At 36.2% G+C, this 23,979-nt stretch overlaps 3 protein-coding genes across 3 annotated transcripts; 1 reads left to right on the forward strand and 2 right to left on the reverse strand.

Annotated features, from left to right (window-relative positions):
• Positions 1–2,826: 2,826 nt before the first annotated feature.
• Positions 2,827–7,816, forward strand: LOC121988619 (ribonucleoside-diphosphate reductase large subunit-like). The gene is made up of 17 exons (XM_042542145.1): positions 2,827–3,337; positions 3,424–3,485; positions 3,575–3,662; positions 4,055–4,318; positions 4,398–4,638; positions 4,720–4,796; positions 5,189–5,359; positions 5,443–5,535; positions 5,615–5,764; positions 5,855–5,941; positions 6,018–6,182; positions 6,264–6,383; positions 6,613–6,815; positions 6,914–7,063; positions 7,143–7,290; positions 7,380–7,463; positions 7,552–7,816. The coding sequence occupies exons 1-17, from the start codon at positions 3,110–3,112 to the stop codon at positions 7,630–7,632; spliced, it is 2,412 nt and encodes an 803-aa protein (XP_042398079.1). The 5' UTR covers positions 2,827–3,109; the 3' UTR covers positions 7,633–7,816.
• A 660-nt stretch (positions 7,817–8,476) lies between these two features.
• On the reverse strand, positions 8,477–13,646 carry LOC121988620 (VAMP-like protein YKT61). Its single transcript, XM_042542146.1, has 6 exons — positions 13,326–13,646; positions 12,755–12,852; positions 11,164–11,268; positions 10,820–10,885; positions 10,028–10,114; positions 8,477–8,892 (listed from the first exon to the last, which is right to left on the reverse strand). Exons 1-6 carry the CDS (start codon positions 13,543–13,545, stop codon positions 8,842–8,844), a joined length of 627 nt encoding a protein of 208 aa, XP_042398080.1. The 5' UTR covers positions 13,546–13,646; the 3' UTR covers positions 8,477–8,841.
• Positions 13,647–15,246: 1,600 nt separating this feature from the next.
• LOC121988621 (kinesin-like protein KIN-5C) lies at positions 15,247–23,117 on the reverse strand. The gene is made up of 23 exons (XM_042542147.1): positions 22,963–23,117; positions 22,676–22,805; positions 21,475–21,633; positions 21,005–21,354; positions 20,777–20,915; positions 19,945–20,042; positions 19,707–19,863; positions 18,883–18,952; positions 18,727–18,803; positions 18,430–18,483; positions 18,261–18,341; positions 18,077–18,188; positions 17,921–18,007; positions 17,658–17,833; positions 17,406–17,567; positions 17,189–17,296; positions 16,957–17,115; positions 16,792–16,875; positions 16,515–16,720; positions 16,321–16,422; positions 16,126–16,235; positions 15,875–16,026; positions 15,247–15,665 (listed from the first exon to the last, which is right to left on the reverse strand). The coding sequence occupies exons 1-23, from the start codon at positions 23,019–23,021 to the stop codon at positions 15,468–15,470; spliced, it is 3,030 nt and encodes a 1,009-aa protein (XP_042398081.1). The 5' UTR covers positions 23,022–23,117; the 3' UTR covers positions 15,247–15,467.
• Between the last annotated feature and the right edge of the window lie 862 nt (positions 23,118–23,979).

Here is a 23,979-nt window from a genome sequence, read left to right on the forward strand (position 1 = left end):
TTCTGTGCATTTGTGAATTCCTGGCTTAAGCGATTAGGATAATCGCTTAAGCCAAGCTAAAACTCACTGTGCTTCACGAAATTCTAGCTTATGTGATTAGGGCAATCGCTTAACCTATAGTAATTGATTACCAAACCTTAACTTTCAAACCTAAGTCTAGGGTTCCTTTACCCAACATTCGGTCAACCGTGACCTGTTGAGATTTTTCACCAAGTGTCCGGTCAATCTTTTGACCCACTTAGACTTTTCTCCTCGTGCCAAGTGTCACGTCAGCCCTGACTCACTTGGACTTCCAATCACCAGGAATCCAGTCAACCTTTAATCCACCTAGATTTTCAACTATCTGGCTTCACTCATCAGGACTTCCTCATTGCCTAGCTTCACTCAGTAGGGTTTTTCACCTGACTTCACTCAACAGGATTTTCCATCAACCTAGTTTTACTCATTAGGGCTTTTCACTTGCTTTATTCACCAGGACTTTTCATCACCTAGCTTCACTCACTAGGATTTCCATCACCTAACTTCACTCACTAGGGCTTTTCACACCAAGTGTTTAATCAACACTGACTCACTTATATTTTCTTCTTCTGTCAACCTTCTTGTTGGTCTTGCCCTTGTCTAACCTCTAGTTAGGACTTCCTAGTTAAGTATCCGGTCAACCTTGACATACTTACTCTTCTTCACATCAAACTGGTCAAACATTGACCAAAAAAGAATTACATCAGCAATCTCTCTAAACGGATAATTGCACTTGCAATCTCTATATATTGTCAAATATCAAGACTCAAAGTTGAGTTATATTCAAGCTTAGTCAAACTAGTCAACCTTAACCTAGGGATATTGCACAAACATGTATCTTGTCTAAAGACTCCTTAAACTCTAAAAATGCAGTACCCTTCTTACAATTGACACACAAATATAGGATATATCTTCTTTTCTATCACTCCGTGCATCTGCCATGATCGAGCACTCATTCTTTTTCATGTTTCTTTAGCAATTGCTTTATTCTTTCAACTTTAGCTTTCAAAAGTGGCTCCCTAACTTGATATTGAGTTGGAGGCTTGAATCACAGTCCAAATTAACTCACTACCTCTATTAGTTGCTTGAAGCTATCATTATCAACATCATTGAATGTGATTCCATTTTCATAAATTCATCTCCTGATATATTATTGAACTTGTTGAGTTCTCTCTTTGAAAAGAGTCTCATTTATTTTTTTTTGGCGAAGTACTTTACTTCCCTTGAACCTACATTTTGTGGAGAAATTATCGATGCATATCTATACATGGGGTCAAGTGGAAGAGGTTTTTAAGTCCATCTACCCCTTTAATTTCATTACCTTCTTCATCTAGAAGAATATTCACCTTTGCCCTTATAACTCTCTTCTTTCATTCTTTTGTTTTCTTTTTGTTTCTTCCTTCTAAAATAGTTTGTTTGTACTTATTGTGATCTTCTTGAGATATTTTTTTTGATAATCAGATATATTTTCAGGTATATTTCCAATGTGCTCATTGATCCTATAAACTTCACCTGACAATATTTTTCTGCACAACTTGCATTTAACTTTGTCAAGGTTCTTAGGATCATTCAAAATCTTGAACTCTCCATTGACTTTCTTTTAAGAATCTCATATTCAGGCTGAGTGACGGATGCCATTGAAAATGGATTGCTTGGCATTATTATCTATTGTTAATCATTTTATCAGTTAATTATAATAACCTAAAAAGACATTTAAGAATAAGATTAGTAATTTTAAAAGCTATGTGATTTTTGATTCATTTTATTAACTATTTTCTCACAATTTTATTAAACTTTTGATATTTAACCGATAAAAGGTTATTGCTCTAACTTCAATTGAATTCATAAATCATTTTAAAATTTATTTTTTCTCAAACTCCAATATTATCAACAAAAATAAATAACGGTGTTAAAAAAAATTATATTTTCTTTTTTATTTTCTTTTCATTAAGTAAAAAAAATAAAAATGACAGAGTGAAGAGAAATTAAAATTACCTTTCGACTTTAATAAATATTACGAGTGTGTTATAAAATGACATTTAAAAATTGAGATTTAGGTCAACCTTCAATTGAATTCCTTCCAAGTCGCTCAGTTGAGGAAAGATTAGAGAATAATTTTTTCTTCAAATTAATTTTTTCAGCCTTTTAACCTTCTTATTTCTCTAAAATATGATTTCTTCATTCGTTCTGATTTTTCTAGCTCTGATTACTCAGTACGATGAAGATGAAGTTCGATGCTAGTTGCTAGAGTAAGCCAACAAATTAATTTTTTTATTGGACCAAAGTTTAGGATTTATAAAATTTAAGCCCAACATAAAAACAGGTTACATTTCAATTTTTATTTTTAAATTGAGTTTTAAATTTAAAAACTCAAACTAACAACAAAAAAAAAATATATATGAAAATCTTATAATATTTCCACGACAACTTGAAGATTCGATCGATTAATTAGTACTTAAGGTCATTTAATCTCGCCTAGGCTGGCTGGCTGGCTGGCTGGCTGGTTGTATGCAACACTTCAAGGTTCAACTTGTTCTCTAAACAAGCTTTACATGCATGTTTGACCAATCCATTCGGCCAATACAATTAAAGAGAAAAATACATAATAATGAAGGGGAAAAAATAACAATTTGATTTTGCTTATTCCCAAAGAATCATATTTCATAAGATTTTTCATAGATAATTAAATAAATAAATAAATTTAAATACATAATAATGAATTGGGAATGCTTGGGGCCACCGCACTTATGGATCGGGTTTATTTAAGAAGATCCGTCCCGATAGCATGCCCAGCCAGCCCGTCAGTCGACGTTGGAAGAAAGGCGCCAAAACAGTTGTATAATAATAAATGGATTGCTGCGGACGCCAATTCTTGAGTTGATCCCGAAAAAAGTGGGAGAGAGATCGATTGCTTCCTTTCCAAGGAAGACGATTCAAATTCGAAATCGGTCAAGCGCCAGTTGCCAGTTGGGTTCGCTTCTCTCTCCGCCCAATCGATCGCTCGCTCGCTCTCATTCTTTTTCCGCCCAAAGCACCGCTCCCGACTCCCGAGCCGATCCCCTCCACCTGCTCGACGAATTTCCCGATCGAGATGTACGTTGTGAAGCGGGACGGCCGGCGAGAGCCGGTTCGCTTCGACAAGGTCACGGTGCGGCTCCAGAGGCTGAGCTACGGCCTCAGCCAGGAGCACTGCGACCCAGTGCTGGTCGCGCAGAAGGTTTGCGCCGGCGTCTACATGGGCGTCTCCACTAGCCAACTCGACGAACTCGCCGCGGAGACGGCGGCCGGCATGACCGCTAGCCACCCTGACTACGCGCTGGTATGTTTAAGGCTTTCTGTCCCCTCGATCCGTTATTCAGTCGTTGCCTGATCTTTTGTGTTTTCTTTCTTTCTTTCTTTTGTAAGCTTGCTGCCAGGATTGCGGTGTCAAATCTCCACAAAAATACGCTGGAATCCTTCTCAGAGACGTAACAATCCTCTCCGTTTTCATGCCACTCTTTCTTTCACTTGGTTATTGCAATTTAGGATTGTGGAATCTTGATGGTTGTTAATTCAGGATCAAGGTGATGTATAATCACATCAATGAGAGGTCTGGGCAGGAGGCTCCTTTGATTGCTGATGACATTTTTCAGATCGTCATCAAAGTGAGTTGCCTTTTAAGAACCTTATTCTTGCTATGATTTCTCGTGACGGAAAAATTGCTGTCACTATAGGTTGTTTCCTTGATACATAGTTTATGTTTATTCAAATAATGAACTCAGCTTTTAGTAACATAACTTCTAGTAAAGAATAGGGAGTCTCTAATTAGTTTTTTTCAGATTAAAACAAATGTTTACCCTAAAGCATCATTTAGTTCTTTTTATAGCACTGCAAAGATGTTTTCTTTCTGATATGAACAAATATTTACTTAGAGAATCATTTGGTTATTGGACAAACATTATTACTTCAAGTTTGAAGTTTGTTAAATATTACAAATACTTAGTTCACTCACAAGCCTTGCTTGCTTCACAATTTCTTCTTGTTGCATCACTTACAGAATGCTGAGCGACTGGATAACGAGATTATTTATGACCGGGACTTTGACTATGATTATTTTGGATTTAAAACTCTTGAGAGATCATATCTCCTAAGAGTTTCAGGTAAGGTAGTGGAGAGGCCTCAGCACATGCTCATGAGAGTTTCTGTTGGAATTCACAAGGATGATATTGACTCTGCTATCAGGACCTACCACTTGATGTCCCAACGGTGGTTTACCCATGCTTCTCCTACCTTGTTCAATGCTGGCACACCAAAGCCTCAAGTATTGGATTTTAATCACATTCTATGTTCTAGTTACTTTTGGCTATTCGTTTGTTTATGCTGGTGAATGATTTTGACAGCTAAGTAGCTGCTTCTTGGTTTGCATGAAAGAAGACAGCATTGAGGGAATCTATGAAACTTTGAAAGAGTGTGCTGTCATAAGCAAGTCAGCTGGAGGAATTGGCATTTCCATCCATAATATTCGTGCTACCGGATCTTATATCCGTGGGACAAATGGGACATCTAATGGCCTCATTCCAATGTTGAGAGTGTTCAATGATACTGCCCGTTATGTTGATCAAGGGGGAGGCAAAAGAAAAGGTAATGTGACTATGATTTATTCTCAGCACTTATATATGATTTATGACTGTAAATAAGTGCACATATATTACTGAACTTTAGGTGCATTTGCTGTGTATTTGGAACCTTGGCATGCTGATGTATATGAATTCCTTGATTTGAGGAAGAATCACGGAAAGGTATGTCTTTTTTATGTGTTTATTTTGTATGGTGAATGTTCCATTGTTCTGAGTTGTTTTTTAGTTCTTCAAAACACTTATTTCTTATATAACCACAAACTATGTTGCAATGACACAGAAGCTTTATATGAATATTGCAACTGGGAACATCCATCTAATTAATTTGGTTGCATTTGATGAAGAGTCACTATTCTCCAACTCTAGCTCGAATGAATTCTGTGCAATAAATTTAGTCTTGCCAATCATCAACTTTTTATTAACTATTTCTTTTTGTGAAGGAAAGACCAATACTGATGATACACTTAGTTAATTACTAGATGAAAATTGTTTTTTGTCTGTCACATTTCATATATTACTTATCGTTTAGCACTTATTCTTTTACTAATTTTCAGGAAGAACACAGAGCCAGGGATCTGTTTTATGCCCTATGGATTCCTGACCTTTTTATGGAGAGGGTAAAGAGTAATAGCCAGTGGTCTTTGTTTTGCCCCAGTGAAGCTCCTGGATTAGCTGACTGTTGGGGCAATGAGTTTGAAAATCTCTACACAAAGTATGAGAGAGAGGTAGAATTTTTTTAAGAAAATTCAAGTTTTGAAATATCGATATCACTTATGTTTATTGCTGGTTGCACTTAATGTAATTTTAGGGAAAGGCCAGGAAAGTTGTTGCAGCACAAAACCTTTGGTTTGAAATCTTGAAATCGCAGATAGAAACTGGAACACCATATATGCTTTTTAAGGTACTAATTGGTATTATTCATTATGATAAAAGCAATTTGTTTTACTGGCAGTTCATTTGGCATTTGCGTGCATCCTTAGGATACTTGCAACCAAAAGAGCAATCAACAGAATCTGGGAACGATCAAATCCTCAAACTTATGTACTGAAATCATTGAGTTCACAAGCCCAACTGAAACTGCTGTGTGCAACTTGGCATCTATCGCCTTGCCACGGTTTGTGAAGGAGAAAGTATGTTATTTCGATGTTTTGCTTGTGGTATATATCCTGCATTAAATTTGATTCTCTTGTCGTGTTCTCATTTTTGCTAAATTCTTCCAGGATGTCTCATCTGAGTCTCATCCATCCAAACTGGTTGGTAGCATTGGATCAAAGAACAGATACTTTGATTTTGACAAGCTTGCTGAGGTCAGTTGTAAGTTTTTAAACAAAATATACCGACTTTGAATTTAATTCTATATCAATCACATACTTTATCTTACAGGTTACTGCAATTGTGACGGCAAATCTCAACAAAGTTATTGATGTTAATTACTACCCAGTGGAAACTGCAAAGAGATCAAATCTACAGCATAGAGCAATTGGTATCGGGGTTCAGGGTTTGGCCGACACTTTTATCTTACTGGGCATGCCTTTTGAGTCACCTGAGGTAATTGCTAAGATCATTTCAGTTTTATGGGTCATGGATTTCCAGTGTGCATTTGGCAACTATAGTTCATTCTTCTTCCAGGCTCGACAGCTGAACAAGGATATATTTGAGACTATATACTATCACGCTTTGAAGGCTTCTTCAGAAATTTCAGTCAAAGAAGGCCCCTATGAGACATATCAAGGGAGTCCAGTAAGCAAGGTTCATGCCTTTCCTTCTACTGAACATTGCAACTTGTCTTACACATTTTGTTAAGAACACAAAAAAACTTGGCTAATCCAAGTGTGTACATGTCCTTGTAGTTCCCTTCTTTTACTCAGGTTTGTTGTATATATATGTTCATCATTATCTGCTATAGAACACTCGGCGACTTTAGTTTTGTTTCCTTTTTATAATTGCATATTTCTCTAACCTTTACAATTGTCTGCAGGGAATCCTTCAACCCGACATGTGGAATGTAGTTCCGTCGGATCGATGGGATTGGACAGCTTTAAGGGAAATGATATTGAAGCATGGAATCAGAAACTCCCTTCTTGTTGCTCCTATGCCTACTGCTTCAACCAGTCAGATTCTTGGCAACAATGAATGTTTTGAACCCTACACATCTAATATTTACAATCGCAGAGTTCTGAGGTATTCTTAAACTTAGTTGGATGATCCAAACATTCTCTGGTTGAAGAGATTAAAAAAACTTTAATTAATTCTCTTGAATCTTTCACTTGTTTTTGCAGTGGAGAATTTGTTGTGGTCAACAAGCATCTATTACATGACTTGACCACAAAGGGTCTTTGGTCACTGGATTTAAAGAATAAGATCATCAATCAAGATGGTTCGGTTCTTAACATTCAAGAGATTCCAGATGATTTAAAAGCAGTTTACAAGTATGGTTCGCGCATTTCCGTCACTGATGTCTAGGATTTACTTATTCGATTATTTATGCTACTGCCTTTCTGGTGCTAGATCTGTCTGGGAAATCAAGCAAAGGACATTGGTTGACATGGCAATCGATCGTGGGTGCTACATTGATCAGAGCCAAAGCCTTAACATTCATATGGATCAACCTAACTTCGGGAAACTAACTTCACTGCATTTCTACGCTTGGTCTAAGGTCTGCAACTAACAAGGAAGATTCAACTACTGTATCCTCACTGTCATATGCGTGCTGAAGCTTCTTGTTTTTGAATTGTGGCTTGAAAGGGACTAAAGACTGGGATGTACTATCTTCGTTCGCGAGCAGCTGCAGATGCAATCAAGTTCACTGTCGACACTTCTGCACTTGGGGTAAAAGGTCACTTGATTTTGTTCAAAGTTTCGACTTTTGTATTGTTGCTCACAATCTTCTGTGGGCTTTCCTGGGTTTCTACTGCAGAAAACTGAGCCAGTCGAGAAAGGCGATGAAATTGCCTGTGCTTTAGAAAACCGTGAAGATTGCATGGCTTGTGGAAGTTGAACCATCTCATGTTGCAGCAAGCAAGAGATTCATGGTCCCTGGATTAGGCATCCTTAACTTGGTAATAACTTGGTATTATAGTATGGGTGGTGGCTTATTTTGGTTACAGTAAATAGATATCTGTTTCTTCTAATATAACGAATAGCTATCTTATTTGCAATCTGCACCGTCCATTTGCTACTGACATGTGGATGTCTTCAATATCGCGATTGGGTAAATCATTCAGGTTGCTAACAGATCTATCCTGCATTTGAAAACTATGCCCTAAAAAAGTGCATATATATAGTATGTTAAATGTAATGATGGTTGAATTTCAATTTACCTATAAGATTTTATTTGCATGTAAATGTTATTTTAAATTGTCCAAGTGCCATTTCGAAATGTTAAGTTGAAATTGATATTTTAAATTAAAATTAATGCATTGTTGTATATTATTAATTTAAATGAGATTCCCACTTGGCATTCGTACAAAACTTCAAGACTATCAAAAGGAGAAATTAGAATACATTGATACAAGTTTATCACATGTGGGCTAGCTCGCTACAGTCTGTTATAATTTCTCGACCCAGAGAAATTATGATACACGATCCTTGAGGGGAAGTTCTATATGGCTCAAATTGAGTTCTGATTTCTGAGTTTATTGAGGTTTTTTGTTTCTTTAGATCTTTTTAACTTTTAGAGTTAGTTCTATATTGACCAAAGTTTCAATTTTATACACGTTGCAAATTTGTCCCGTGATTATCGGCTCGGCTACACCGTGAGTCTTCAATTATAATACACGCTCCTTGAGGGAAGTTCCAATCCCATCAAAATTTCTCAAACTAACCATAACACAAATCAACCATTTGATCCACTCCAGTCGTAAAAACATTATTAACTTTAAAGAAGCGTTACAGATATAAACCATGCGAAAGAGTACAGACCAAGTGAATGAGATAGAGAAATGAATAAGTAATCACGTTACCATGTAGTGATCCGCAAGATCACCAACATTACTCGCATCGGGTTAATAATGACACCACCAAAAGTATGGAGTAATTAAGTGAGACAAAGATGTTATAATTGGCAGGGCAGTGAAAGAGCAATCACTTCAACGTAGGGGATGGTATATTTGAAATGTTTGATGGAACCGTATTTATGTAAACTACTATCCAAACAGAGAATGCGCACACAATGAAATTTGATACCCAGATTTCTCCTCTGGCAATGTCACAGCATGGTGCAGCATTGATTGGTTTTCTTGGCTTGTTTGTAGAACATCTTCGCGTGAACAAATACAATAGGATCAAACAAAAAAAACAAAAAAATCAGTGCAAGGTGTTAAGCTTAAAACTACTCTGCATAGTGTCAAATGGAACAACAGGAAAACAGAAATGAAAAAAACTTGCATGTTGAATGATTGGTTCTGCTCTTATATTGATTTCATTACACTGAAATGGTATAAAGATTGGATCGAAAACATAATCACCAATTAGGCATAACTATGCAAAATTGTTAAAGGTAGAATGTCTATTGGGTGTTAAATTTTGGACAGAATGGATGGTGGAAGTAAGCGGTAATTAGAAAGGGCAGTGTTCCTCATATTATATCGATAAACAAGAAGCACACCCATATGGGTCCTTGACTTGCCCTTATGGAAGTGAAAGTCTTGGCTTCAGCCATCTAGTGATATGCTCGTATGCTAAACAACTACTTCTTCCCTTCCACTTCAGGTGATGTATGTTGGGTGTAGAGTAAAAACATGGCACAACTACATGCCTCTTTACTAGGTAATAAGTTACCCTAGGACGTTAGGCTACCTTAATGCACGGATTGTGACTTGGGCTTTTCACTGCTTGCATTAACTGCTTCAACCCACTGCTTGAAAGGAAAGTAAGGTAACAAATTGGCTTGTTACCGGGGGGTATTAATTGCTCAAAAAGTGGGTCAGCAAACCTAGTTGATAATTAAGCTAAAATATGACCTACTAAAAAACCTATCTTTCTATTTATTTTTTACATATCATAAATAATGTTAACGGTGATTTAGATCTTTAAAATCTTATATATGTGACAAAATATATATATGTAATGGGTACAATCATAGAAATACACTAGAAGCTTTCTATGTAATTATACCTACAAATGTTCTGCCCTTTCTCAATCAATTTTCCAATACAGAGTTCACTAGCTTCTTCAAGTATAATAACTTAATCGCCGGAATTGGTTCTCGTTAATTGCTGGCCTTTTCATTGACTGAATCTCCAAAGTTTTTTCAAGTTTGTTGCTTATTCTTTAGGCAAACATTAATGATTTCTTATTAAGTTTGTTCTCTAGCATGTGTATTGAAAGGATGTAATGCACTGTTATCAACCATTACATTGAACTACTATATACTGAAGCAGAGTCAAGCTTACTTGTGATGCTGCGCTGAGATCTGAACTCTTGTCCACTAGGCTATCCAACCTTTCTCCTCGGGCGAGCACACTATCAATAGTTTTATGCTGCATGATTTTCCAAAAAAAGGGACAATGATTAGTAAAAGTTACTCAAAGTCGCTACAAGTTCTCATCCGTTAATAGAATGTTAACATTTTCTAGTTTTTTTTGTCAGATAAACCATTTATTTGACAAATTTAATTTAATATTTGCGAGATACAAAAAAAGACATCAATTTCGACACAAGGCAGATGCTGCATGCTTCAATTTCAATCACATGGGAAGTTTCAGAAGATCACTAGGCAAAGATTTAATATCAAATAGCAACATTCCAAGACATTTCCAAACTGAAAATGCCTACATTTCATGGACTTTGACATGAGCAGTACAATCATTTAAGTATTGACAGAATGGATACCCAACATTCTCGCAAGTAATGCCCAAATGAGAAGGGAAATAAGTTATATATTCACGTTTTGCAGTATAAAATCACAATTTCTGCAGCCCATACTATCATCTGGTGAAGAATGAAGCTGAAACATAGGATTTTTTAATTGTTCTGAGCAGCGAACAGGGAATGGTTAAAAGGGCCACAGCGTCCAAAATAATTATATATGGCTCCTCTACTGATGATTTTTTCCATTTTACTGTGATTAGTTGAGTAGATAAATGAACAGCAAACATAAGCTCACTTTGTTTTTTTAATTAGTCTTTTAACCAATAAAATGGATGTTTCCAAAGCATAAAAGAGTTGCAAAAGGGTGTGCTTACAAGGATAATCTTAGTTTCATCTAGGTCCCTCTGAATTTTCAGCAACTTATCAGCCTCTGCAGGATCCTAGTAAGAGAAATAAGAGCAAAGTTATTCATTGAAGCTAATAAAATAATGATTTAAATAAGAGTGGCAAAGTGTCAAAACAATTTTCAATCAAAATGATATGCAATATTTAAGAAAATTTATCACATTATCAGACAATACAAACAAAAGAACGAAGAAAAGCCATCACTTTAATAAAAGAGCTATCTTGTGCATTTCCATCATGAAATTTTTTGAAGTTATTAAATTAAACCAAATGCTGACACCGGTGGAAAACCACAATTAAAATCAAGACAAACCTGAAATTTTGTCAATGCTTCAGTTAGAAATGGCCATGGTTGAGTTGAATCAGTCTGCTGGACTCTCCAAGACTCCCCAAAAGTTTTCTGATACTCATCCAGTACCTTGAGCATATAGAAAAACTCTAATGCAAATAGAAAAACTGAAATAACAAGTTTAACGAAAGTATGACATAACACCCACAAGAACCAAATTGAAATGATGCAAATCCTGAAGTATGATTAGAATACATTGAACCCACAAAAATTAGTCTTCGGATCTCCATCTAGTACTTAAACAGATTTAGAGTTTTGAAAGACATGAAATAGTCAAGTATATATTCCCATAGAAACCAACATTAGAGAAAGTTGAACCCTGAAATATGATTAGGAAAAACTTAGAGCTAAGGAAGTGTAAACTCCAAATCCCTTTACAAGGAAGTATAATCTGCAAAACATTGCTTACAATCATCAACCAATAATATTATGTCATTATCAAGATTGAATATAGTCTGGAATACAAGAATCAAAGGCAATTTACAATCATAAGACCCAGGGTCCCATATCAGATGATAAGGTCAAGAAAACAGCATAAATTTCCTCAGTAGGATATTGCCAAAGAATATTATGGAACTTCTCTAAAAGCAAAAGAAGATAACTTCTGAAACTGATACTATGTAATGCTAGATTTAGCTTGCATCGAGAACTAAATAAATTGAAGGTTAGGATATCAAATCTTGAATCAATGTAACAAGGATCTATTCCTCGTTGTAACTCAATGCAAAATCATATAATTAGTGATCTTCAAATGTTCCAAATTATTTCTAATTAAAGTTTTCTGTGTCTCATTGACTCAGTTTGTGTAACAACAAAATTTGTTGATCATATTTGACCATTTGCATTCTATTTTTCATTCATTTTACTGACTACTGAAATTGCACCCAATTGCTCCCTAACTACAATATTTTTTATTTGTCTTAGCATCTCATCTTTACAAAAATAAGTTGTGTGTATTGTTTCCTGACTCACAAACACTCAAGTAGATTATGTATCACAGGCGGTGGTAACCTAAGTGGCACAACCTTCACTTAAGACTCTAGAAGCTCCACAACGTTCCCATCAAACCTTTACCTTCCTCAATATGCCTTTCTATGTAAGAGGGTACATCTTACAAAAGAAGTGTTTGGTATTATCATTGGGAGTAATGGGTGAACCTAATATGAAACTAAAAATAAAGGTGACTGGGTTACTCAGACTGCCCATTCTCTTATAGTACACGCTCATTTCAATGTTCTTCAAGCATACTTGTAACTGATGGATACATGAAAATGGAACTGGGGACAGAGAATAGAAAAGAAAACTTGTCGGAATTGCTACTTTTGAGGGGACAAGAAGTGTACATTGAGTGCAAATTTACACATTAAAGCTCCCATAAGGAGAACCTAAATATGCGCATAAGCCTGAAATGAGACAACTTAAGTTGAACTGATTCAAGCGAGGAACAAGTTGAAGTTAACTAAATTTTTTACAGTAACATATGCGTGGTTTAAGACGACCATTGTTGTTGGTAGAAGCATATGCATCATATGCCAGAAAAAAAAGAAGCAATTACCGTGTTTAAGAGAGAAAATGCACTTCGCACTGGATAATGATCATCCATAAAAGCCAAAGCGCAAAGGCCATTTCGGTTATAAGAGTGCACCTTGTACTCTGAAAATCATCAAAGAAAGAAGGAGATTAACTATTAGCCATAATAAAACTGAAGAAATCTACCTTGGCAGAGAAAAATGAAAACTACAGTATGCTATTCTAATTCTGAAACCTCACAATTACCCAATTCATGGCGAATATTATGATTGGTTTGATGCCACGTTGAGAACTTATATAGACAACTTTTGGTTTTACACAAGACACGTCGTTAGTAAAATCCAGAAAACCCAAAATTTACCCAATCATGGAGTCTTTAGATTAGTTTGATGCCATACTGGTAACTTAAAGATGACCCCCTTTTTTCACAAGACGCGGAATTGACAAATTGCACAAAATAAAAAAGTGCAAATTTAGTCGAATGAAGAAGAAACTGCGCATCATCCGCCACCAATTTCTCAAATTGGAGAAACGATACACAAAATGCACCGGGTACGATCGAAGAAAAAGCTGAATTTCGCGGCGTCAAAGAGGACCTTCGTGCTGGACGGACTGGCGCTGGCCGGCGGGCGTGCGCTTGGCGACGGTGCGGGAGACGAAGAGGATGAACTCCTTGGCGGCCGACCTCTGGAAGTACCCGAAATGGCTGACGTCGGAGGCGTTGGCGAGGACCACGGGATCTGTCCCGGAAGAGGAGGAGGAGGAGGTGTCGCCGGCACCGGAGTTCTTCAGCACGAGGAGGGCAGTAATCTTCATCTCCGATCCCAATCGGGAAACCCTAGACGAGGCGAGATCGAATCCTCTCCTTCTGCGCTTTTTCGTTCGTCGCCGATGAAAGGAATAACAAGTGACCTTTGACAGATATTTTATTAAATATTTAGACAAAAAAAAAGAGAAAATTTCATTCCGCACCTTAAATTTATTTGAGCAAACAAAACTCCTTTTTTATTTATTATCGAAACAAAAATAACATCTCATCCAGCTAGAGTCTATTTTTTATTTTTAAAAACAATTGACCAATATTAATTTTATATTACAATAGTCACTTATTCCTGGTCCGCTCCTATACCAAGGAAAAGGAAATTGATGGGAGATTATGGCTCCCACCATTGCCCCTACTAATGCAATTGGTAGGATTGGAACAACTTTTACGGTCCAGATGATCTCATCCTACTAACAATAACCACAACGAGAGTAGATCCTCTATACTACAAAATGCGGTGTAGAGGACATACCACTATACTGATTGGTTGATTTATATGGATCCCACCTGCTAAACAGGTGGGGTCTATTTAAATTAACCAATAAATTTTTGTGGTTCATGCTTTGGTCGACAAAGTGTGGACTGGAGGATCCCGCCTGAGCCACGACGCGACGATGAAAAGTAAGATGAGAGTCTCCCAGGCACGAGAACAGATCTCTTGGTCCACAAAAAAATGGACTAGGGGATGGCCCACTTTCAATTGTGCCCGGATTGTAATTGCAATCCCTTCATAGGTTCATCGCCCCCACCAAATTATAGTTTAGATCAGAGCAGACGACCGGAGGCCACCCTGAGGCTGTCGGAAGTGGGTAAGTGTCCAGGTTGTCGAGCACTGAGCAAGAGGAGACCTCCGAGAGGCCACCTGTTCTGACCCAAATTATAATCTGATGGAGACGATGAATCTATAAAGGCATCGTAACTAATTGCAGCCGAACCATAATTACGATCCGACCACAATTAGAAATGGATCATTCCTGATCTATATTTTTATGGACCAAGAGATCTAATTACTCATGATGGCAAAAGACGAATACACTCGTCCTCAGCACCCCCATCAAACCATCCCAGAGTTAACACAAAGAAAGTAAATGAGAGATCTAGTCTCCTATTGTAGCAAAAAGGCGAATATGCTCACCCCCAACGCTCCCGCTAATCTGTCCCAAGACCAACACGGAGATCTAATCTCTCATGCACTTATACATCGTATTTGAATCATTCATGATGCTACATTGCTACTGGGTAGTCCATCAGAATTCCTCTATATTTTTTAAATTTATCTGAATGGCTGATAAAAAATTTACTTGGGGCTAAACAATGACCTCAACATCAAATCACAGATTGAGATACTAGTATATAAATAATAATTTCTTGTTGTACATATTAATTAAAGAGAAATAATATTCTTAAGAAAAATTCTTAAGGATGGACACATAAATGATAAGATTCACAAAAAGTGAAATGATGGATCTCATTATTTATGTGTCTATCTTTAAGAATTTTTCTTAAGAATTTTCCTTATGAGAATCATAGCTCTTAATTAAACTAACATTATATTGACATGATATAATACAACAAGGGAGAAATTTAAGCTGTTGCATGAACTTTAGAAAGTAACATAATATAAATAGAAAAACATAATAAAATCCTATATGATATTTATTTATTTACGTGGAACCGAAATAATACGAAATCACTGAAAACTAAAATCCTCTAATTTATTAGACACCAAATGATTTGAAGTACTCTGATTCACGTTTCTTTCAACACAAAGATGATGTTACAAACTAAAAATCAAAGGGGGATCTAAGATTGATCCCCTCAGGACGTGAGCATGAGACGAATAAGATTACAATGCGTTGAAACAAGCAACCATGTGGCCACATTACTAGATGCGGAGAGATTAAAGATTGGGGTGTCAATTACGCTGAGTGAACGGAGATCGTGGAATAAGAGATTGTTTGATAGGCTGCTGCTTGGAAGTGCAAACAGGGTGGTTCTCTCGGAATTCCTCGAGCAGAACTTCCATTGGCATCGTTCGAAGAGATTCGATCATCCCCCTGCTTGGAATCTCTAATTCAGACCTCATGGGGGTTTCACCAGTTGGTTCGTAATCCTGGGGGAAAAAATTGAATCTAGATTCAGACTTAGATGATAACAAAAAATTGGGATACAATGTTGAAATAAAGAGGTGCGACACTTAGTTTCGTTCCCAATAATAAGTGGAGGCCGATAAAAAAACATTATAAAGTTCGATGAATATGCTACTATTGACTTCACTAAATTTGAACGCTCCCTTAAGTTGAATAATATGTTTGAACTTACCTGGTAATTGTTTTGGAACGTTTCCTCGGCATGCCTGTTGATGTCAGCAGCATGAGTTGCATGTGACACCTGCAACTCTCGTATGTGAGTGTCATGCAGTTCTACTGCAGTTATCACTTGTTTCACACGCTCTTGCTCATGTTCTAACATACCTGATCGAAAATTTAGCAGTTAGGCAACCAAAAGGTAAAATAGAATCTCAGTATCACTACTTCTGAAAGTAGATTTTCAAATACAAAGCAAGAACACACTCTCAAGATTCTGAATTATGTCTGAACTGCTCTTTGAAGCAGCATCAACAGCAGCATCTCGAGCAGAAGCAATTTCGATGTCATGTTGCTCATTGCTATCAATAGCAGACCTGCAATAAAGGTGCTTGTGCATTTTATCAAGTCATGTATCGGGAAAAAACTCACAAAACTTGAATAAATGGAGGAAATATAAACCTTATGTGAACATCCAACTCAGCAGCATGTTTATTGCTTAGCTCATTGGCTGAAGTAAGAGTCTTCTTCCATTGTTGAGTAGCAACATGGGCATTGTCGATGCTGAAAAGTTGTTTAGATAGACATGGTGAATCAAAAAGAAATTTAGATTAAGACAGGATCGGAGAGGTATACTGAATCCGACTTGCACTGACCATTGCTGTAGCTTGAGTTCTATACAACAGTGCTTCGCTGCAGAAAAATTGGAGGCATCCTTCAAATCATGTTCGGTGCCCTTGCAAAAGTTTTCCCATTTCCTCTTTGCATCAGTGGTCAAGACATCCAATGTCGTTGTAATCTCTTGTACATTTTCTTTGCCAACCAACGCTACTTCTTCCATACTAGCAAGCCTCTCATCCACCTTAAAGGCAAAACATGTGATTGTAATGCTTGAAAAAAATTTACATCTTCAAACATGGATTTTGAGCAAACCAGTTTTTTTTGCCGACACATGTGACTGGATACTAAACCAGCTATCTCTGAAAGAAGCTTCTCTTCTTCATATTTGGATTGCTCCTGTTGGAAAATATCAATGGGCCAAAATCAGATTATTGAATAAGAACGAAATCTGTGTAGAAAGAGAGTCAAAAATTATACCTCATAAGCCGTCTGCAAATCATGTATGCACATCACATGTCTTTCATGCAGCAGATTTGACTGGCTTCTAAGCCTTTCTGCTTTCTGACCAAATGTATCGAGTAAGCTGTATGTGAACACAGAGATTTCTTTCACAAGGTTTATGCATGCATTGAATCTCTGGATGAAGTACAACTAGGTTAGGATAAAAAAAATCAATTAAACAACTAAATGTTGATAATGCGATGCAAACCTCACGAAGTTCATGGGTAAAATTTGCAATTTCTCCTCCGTGTTGGGATAATAACTTTTGCAAATTACTAAAGCTCTGATCAGCTTCAATCTCCCCAAGAGATAGCAACTGATGCATAAGTAAGCATAGCAGGTGAATGGTTTAATAAAGAATGGAAGAATGAAAATAACTGCTAGATCATTTCAAGAACTCATATGGGTTCCATTTAGCTACTTACTTGATCAAGAGAGCAACAATTGGAGGCAACCAGATCAGACATTTCCTCCAGGTTGGCAGTATTACCAGCTTTATGAAGTCTCACAACATTTTGAACAGCTTCCATATGTGATACAAACAATGATTTCGAAGCTAATACTTTCTTCTTCAATTCGATCGCACCCTGAATTAATTATATCAGCAAGAGAACAATCAGATAAATCATACAACAAAAAATTATAGAGTGCAATGAAATGCCTCTAAAAGCACATACCTTTTCACTTAAATCAAGGCAAGATTGGCACATCTTCTCAATAGAGAGAAGATATTTATTCTGTTCATCTATGGATGAAATAACAGTATTGCAAAGAAGTCCAACCTTTGCTGCCAATTCAACTTGAAAATTGTTGACAACAGACCTGTTGGTCGCACCGAGTTTGTCTTCTCTAGCTGTGAAGTTTTTAAGATATGAGCTAATAGCATGGAAAGCTATTATAATTTAGAAACAAAAAAAAATATTCACAGAACAAAAGTTACCTATCTTAGAGAATAACGATGCATTATCACGAAGAGATTTTTCCAAATCAGAAGACAGGACAGAAGCTTGATGGACTAATGCATTTTCTGATTTGCATATTTTGAGTATTAGCATAACGTCACAAGTTTTGCAAGACTGTATAAGTAATTAAATACCTGCTTTTCTCTGTTCAGAGATGATGAACTCTTTTTCCTGAAGAGTATATTGGGCACACTTCAGATCATCTGTGACACTAGCTAGTAACTTGCTTGTCTGATCTAATCTTTTCTGCATCACAATTGCAGTAAATCAGTTAAAAGAACTCAACAACCAGAAGAATAATTATTTAAATCCAACAACCTCCATATTGTCAAGTGTCTGAGTCAACTCTGCAGAATGTTGAAGTTCACCATTGTACTTCCCTTGGAGATCTTCAAGTTGCTGATGAAACAAAAAGAATGAGTTGCAAGAAATATGTTCAACTTAGATTGAGTTGATTATATACTTTACCAAAATTGTTAATTCTCACCTTTTGATTAGTCTCTATCATTGATGTCATTTGCTCAATTTGTTCTGCCATTGCCTTCGTGCAAGAAAGAAAACAAATTGAGTGAATGCTTTAAAGAATTTCTAAAAATTAATTTTAATTAAGATAAGAATAAAGTATTGGGAGTAGAGACACTGAAAATGGTGAAATCTAAACCATGCCAATAAACAAAAAAAAAAACTAATTCAATCTAAATACAGAATGCTAAAATTGACAGGCATTAGTTTATTTTTCAATGGATATGGCATAAAAGATTCAAAATTGTTCCTTAAATTATACCTTCCTTTCATTCTCCTCCTGGTAGTACCTCTCCTTAGGAATATATACACCAACTTTATCACGAGCAGCATACACCTCTAACATATGAAATCATTAGTTTAACTATCCAAGAAAATTCAATTAGTTATTGGCAAAAAAATATATATATAGAAATACCAGCTTTAAGGCGATCAATTTCCCCATAAAGATCCTTGATCAATGTTGATTTCATCATCTTTTGGTTTACCTAATCAATTCACAAATTTCAAGGGCCATCTACAGATATTGATCAGATTACAAAAAGTTTTTCCCAGACAGTTATTTCTTAATGCAATAAGAGTGGCAGTAGTAAAAGGAAAAAATAGACGTTTCACTTGTTTCTCAAAACCTAAGAAAAAATCTTGCTGTTGAATGTTGACATGACAGCAATTTGAGTAAGCAAATTTGCCAACTCATTACGCATTGCTCCATCAAATATTTTTAGCTTTATTTTCTTAAAATTTAACCCTAAGAAACAACAATGAAAGACATTGCCATTAATCTACAAAAGTTCCTTTCTGAAGGGATAATTCTTTTAACATTTATTTAACACAAATTTAATGATTTAGATGTTTATAGACTAGAATTACAGAGGGTAAAAGACTAATTCCTCATCAATCATGCCAAAACCAAATTATCACATAAGCTAGATTGCTGCCTGTTGTGAAAATCAGGTCAAATTTCTTACAAGAAAAAGCATTTAGAAGGATACCATATAAGAATAATTTTGTATGGTTGCTTATACAGATATTAAACTACTGTATATAAGATCATTAACCACCAATATTTTGATTTCACAAAAATTGAACAAATTAATTAAATAGTACCTATTGATCATATTCAAGATGTTCATACTGTCTTAAATTGTCTTTTAACACTGTAAATTTTTTATTTTTCCCAGATAGAAAAATATTTTTGATGAAAAAAATGGCATTAGAAAAGGAGAGAAAATTTCATTATACCTCAGGTCTATTTTTAATATTCTTAGCCCTGTGAGCATAATCCAGTGTACTAAGAGTTTCCTCAAGGCAATGCACAGAAGGGGACACAGTAGCTATTATGCATGTTTTTGTTCTCCCACCCAATGAATCACGAAGTAAACGTGTAAGTTTGCTGTCTCTGTACATCACATATAGAATTTTGTTAAAGATTAAAAGCTGTAAAACATTGAAAAGTAAAGACTAAGTTAAATATTTAAACCTGTAGGGTATATGTCCAAGATGCTCTACCAGAGCAGTAATAACACGACCTAGAGTAAGCAAGCTTTTGTTGATCTCACCTGCTTCTCTTGCGCGGCCCTTGACACAAAAGAATACAAAAATAAGAATGATTCAGAGTAATGTTAATCCAAGCAGGAATGAGCATAGCTTGTTTTGCTCTAGTAAAAGTTGATCGAGGTTACATAACATAACCAAAATTTTGTAACATCTACTCCTAAAAAGGGACAGAATTTCTCACATAAAAGGGGATAAAAGTTAAGTCCTGGTGAACAATTGCAAGGTTTGGGTAAAATTCATATCATTGTTAATGATATAATTTTATGTTTATTGAAAATTAATTTGCAACATTTACAGAGGAGACCTTTACTTTTCACCAATCATATGGATGGATGAAGGGAGAAAAATATTAGCTCTTGCATATAGCTTTACCTAGTTTTTGATCATTGGATAATTGAAGAGTAGCAATCGAGGAAAATCCATTGTAACCAGATATTGATAGAGAATCACTAGGGCTGCACTTTCATAGTAGCAAGGGGGAAAATTCTACATGAACAATGCCTCATTATTAAAGAAGTGCCATGACACAAATTGCATGTTGATTTTATATTTTTTTAATATGTTGATATCTTATCTATGCTCATCTTGTTGACACAAAATACAATTTTTTTTCTCAATTATTATTCACATAAAACCAATAAAATATGATAACTTAGATAACCAAAAAAGGTTGTATAATGATAGTAAATAACTAAATATTTTAACTAATATTTAATATCATTTCATGTAGGAGTAACAAAAAATATGAACCTTACCTCCCTTGCACCTGAGCGAGATATGTTTTCAGATCCAGCTAAATCAACTAGATTCAGTTTGCCACATTTGATTAGCTCTTCCCCTTCTGGAGTAGCCTCTTTAATGTGAATGGTAATAGAAAACAGAGAATGTGATCGGCTGAAATGTTAAAAAAATGGGAAGAGAACATTAAATAACAAAACTTTTCCAATAAAAAGGAATAAAATTAAAGGAGTATGCTACCTAACCTTGATTGTTTATTCAAGAGAGTCTCTGCAGTGCGCCTTTTAGCTGAACCTCTTTCTAGGAGAGAAAATATCTCAACAGCGCTTGTTACTATCTCCTCCTCAAGACCTCTTACAAGCACGCCACCTTTACCATCTTCCATGAGGGGAAGTGGCTTTTTTTGCCTTTCCTCTAAAACAATCTTAGATAACTCTTCCGGAGCAAGCAAATCAGTTATTTCTTCATTATACAATTCCAGGAAGGTGACCTTTACACTGTATTCATCATTTTGTCTCTCTAACGTGTCAAAAATTTGTTTCACAGCTCGAGGAATGACACCTGCATCTGCAGGCAATTGACCTTTTGGGCCGCTCTGGAACAGTTTAAATTATCACCTTAGCAAAGTATTCATTTCAAATTATTGGAAGGTTTGTAAGCAAAATTTTGATTCACAACTAAAACTAGAACTTGCATTGAAAAAGAAATGACATACTTTAGCCTTTCTACATTCGCCTTCCATTGTGTAAGTTTTCCCAGTTCCAGTTTGCCCATAAGCAAAAATGGTGCAATTGAAACCCTCTAAAACCTCATTTACAATTGGAACAACAGCTTGATCATAAAGATCCGCTTGTTTTGCTGAAGGACCAAACACCTGAAAAATGGAGAGTTTTCTCTTAAATGAAACAAGTGATATAGTTGAAACTGCATTAAAGATTACCAACTCAAACAATACAAATCAATTTCAAAATAAAATCAGAATAAATTAAAGTATAAATAAATTCTAAATCATCATTCTCTAACTATTAAGATTAAAAAATGATCAAAACACAGATATAATAGCCACACTTCAAAATGCTATTCTCACAGCTTTAGTTGATCCTCATATGAATGTCATCTTTCAGAAACCCCCTAATGCATATGTTGAGACATTAAACTTCACAAAACCATCAATCATGGCTAAATCATGGCATCATCTAAATTCCACCTATGAGGATAAAATATGAGTACAACTGCAAATTCATTAACCTGTATATTATGTTGTAGTATTTTTATGTCACAGCACAACTGATAACTTTAGGCTTAGTCATTACTTCATGAAGTAAGTTGTCTAAAAAGAATTAGATACACTTTAGTTCCACGAGGAAGCTAGTCCATGGTTATATAAACTTTAATTAGAAAGGAAAATAAAGTTTTCATTTTCTTATCATAAAATTTCAATGCATATATGTTTAACTGACAGGTTGTATTCAAATACTCACATCACAACTAATCAGTTAACTTCACTTGAGGAAAAAAAACAGAATAGAGAATTGTACTTTAGAGGATACCATGGGAATAAGTGTATAGATAGGATTTATAAAATACAAACGAGGCAGAAGGATAAATTCCAACCTTAATAATTACCATTTTATTTAGTTGAAAATAGTCAAATAACCCTGCTGATTTTTTTCTGATTCCTGGATAGTAATTTCGTTAGTTGAATGTTGAACAAATTTCTTTCTATCCCTACTGGCTTAGAATAGAGGTAGACTTATAGGTATAAGCACCTCTGATTCCTTGCTCAGACTCTAAATAAAAGATGAAAAGCCACTGCAAATACTGAAATTTCATCCTACTTCACTGAATCTGATTTCAAACATACAGTGCACTTAGTCGTGACAAAAAAAATTATTAAAAAAAAAACGAAGGCACACCTTATCAAAAGTAAAAACCCGGTCAATCTGCTTTCCAGCGATCGCCTGCGACACCGCGACCTCCCTCTGGTACTCGTTGCAGGTCACCACCTGCGGCGCATTGTTTCGCAGCTCGTCTTCGTTAAAGGGCCTTCAGATCAGCAAAAAAAAATGAAAAATAGTCAGAACCCTAAACAAGCATCATTGACTATGGCCTCATATCACACCTCCAGACGGGCCCTTATAGATTCCATCCCCTAACCCTAATCGAGTAAAACAGAGAGAACTGGAGCTCTTCCTTCCCCTACCTGCAGCGGAGAAGAACCTGAACGTTCACCGCCTTGTCCTTCTCGTGGCGAGATCCCATCTCCGGCAGATCCGAGTCAACAGAGAAGTCGAAGGCCCGTTAATGGCGAGTCGACGCTGGAATGACCGGGGATCGGAATGAAATTTACATGAAAAAGATGGCAAATATGTTGGGCTTTTTGCTCGTTGTAGAAAAGGCGGGATTCGAAACGGAGTTTGAAATCGAGGCGAAATGTCCGCACGATAAGTGCGATCATAAAGAATCAGACGGCCACGATATAAGCAGAGCAGATCGGGTTCGTAAAGCTCTCCGGTTCAGATGGGCTATTCGTGACCGTCCGATTTCGAATGGACGTCGATCTGCTGATAGAAGATGTAGAAGTCAGGTCCGCATCCGCTCCATTCCGATCTCTCAATGGCCATGATCAACTCTAGTTAGAAGCTCAAAAATCAAATTAAAAAATTATTGGGGAATAACATTATTCATCGTATTTCACTAAACGTATACAAATATTAGTAATTAGACTTGATACCTTAGGTATCCGACCTATATAAGGTCCACAGGAAATGCTCACACTAGCCTGCCTTGAGATAGCTAGGTCATCATGCCGAGTGCCCGAGTAGTCATTTGTCAAGCGCCAAAGAGCGAGTGTAGATTGTTCGAGTGTTAAATGCATGAGGATTTGAGGACCAAGGCCAAATGACCGACGGCTCAAACGCCCAAAAAGTACTAAAGTACTAGAGAGCCTGAGTCCGAATGTCTGATTGTCAGAGCAATCGGGAGTCAAAGACTCAGGAGTCCTATCTTAATTTATATGAAGGACCGTGAACTCGAGTTCGTCATGCAAAGGAAAGACAACAAGTGTGGATAACGCATAACAATTATCTCCATTTAGGCAAAGTAGCTACAATCATTATGAAACTTTGTAAAACAGTGTTATCTGTTACAAGGAGATGCAGTGATGCACCATTTGAGAATCAGACGGTATAATTTTTCACCTTTGTTTTTTCTTCATATA

Source organism: Zingiber officinale, chromosome 6B (genome assembly GCF_018446385.1).
Source record: "Zingiber officinale cultivar Zhangliang chromosome 6B, Zo_v1.1, whole genome shotgun sequence".
Lineage (NCBI taxonomy): Eukaryota > Viridiplantae > Streptophyta > Magnoliopsida > Zingiberales > Zingiberaceae > Zingiber > Zingiber officinale.

What these genes read in the sequence shown, in the direction of transcription:
- LOC121988619 (XM_042542145.1), top strand. Translation starts at nt 3,110, where the DNA reads ATGTACGTTGTGAAGCGGGACGGCCGGCGAGAGCCGGTTCGCTTCGAC. An exon ending in TGCCTTTTGAGTCACCTGAG is followed by an intron (nt 6,183 to 6,263) that starts GTAATTGCTAAG and finishes TTCTTCTTCCAG; the next exon opens with GCTCGACAGCTGAACAAGGA. An exon ending in TACAATCGCAGAGTTCTGAG is followed by an intron (nt 6,816 to 6,913) that starts GTATTCTTAAAC and finishes TTGTTTTTGCAG; the next exon opens with TGGAGAATTTGTTGTGGTCA.
- LOC121988620 (XM_042542146.1), bottom strand. Translation starts at nt 13,545, where the DNA reads ATGAAGATTACTGCCCTCCTCGTGCTGAAGAACTCCGGTGCCGGCGAC. An exon ending in CCAGTCCGTCCAGCACGAAG is followed by an intron (nt 12,853 to 13,325) that starts GTCCTCTTTGAC and finishes GATGATTTTCAG; the next exon opens with AGTACAAGGTGCACTCTTAT. An exon ending in ATGAAACTAAGATTATCCTT is followed by an intron (nt 10,115 to 10,819) that starts GTAAGCACACCC and finishes AAAATCATGCAG; the next exon opens with CATAAAACTATTGATAGTGT.
- LOC121988621 (XM_042542147.1), bottom strand. Translation starts at nt 23,021, where the DNA reads ATGGGATCTCGCCACGAGAAGGACAAGGCGGTGAACGTTCAGGTTCTT. An exon ending in CTCTGAACAGAGAAAAGCAG is followed by an intron (nt 18,008 to 18,076) that starts GTATTTAATTAC and finishes TATGCAAATCAG; the next exon opens with AAAATGCATTAGTCCATCAA. An exon ending in CGTTCCAAAACAATTACCAG is followed by an intron (nt 15,666 to 15,874) that starts GTAAGTTCAAAC and finishes TTTTTCCCCCAG; the next exon opens with GATTACGAACCAACTGGTGA.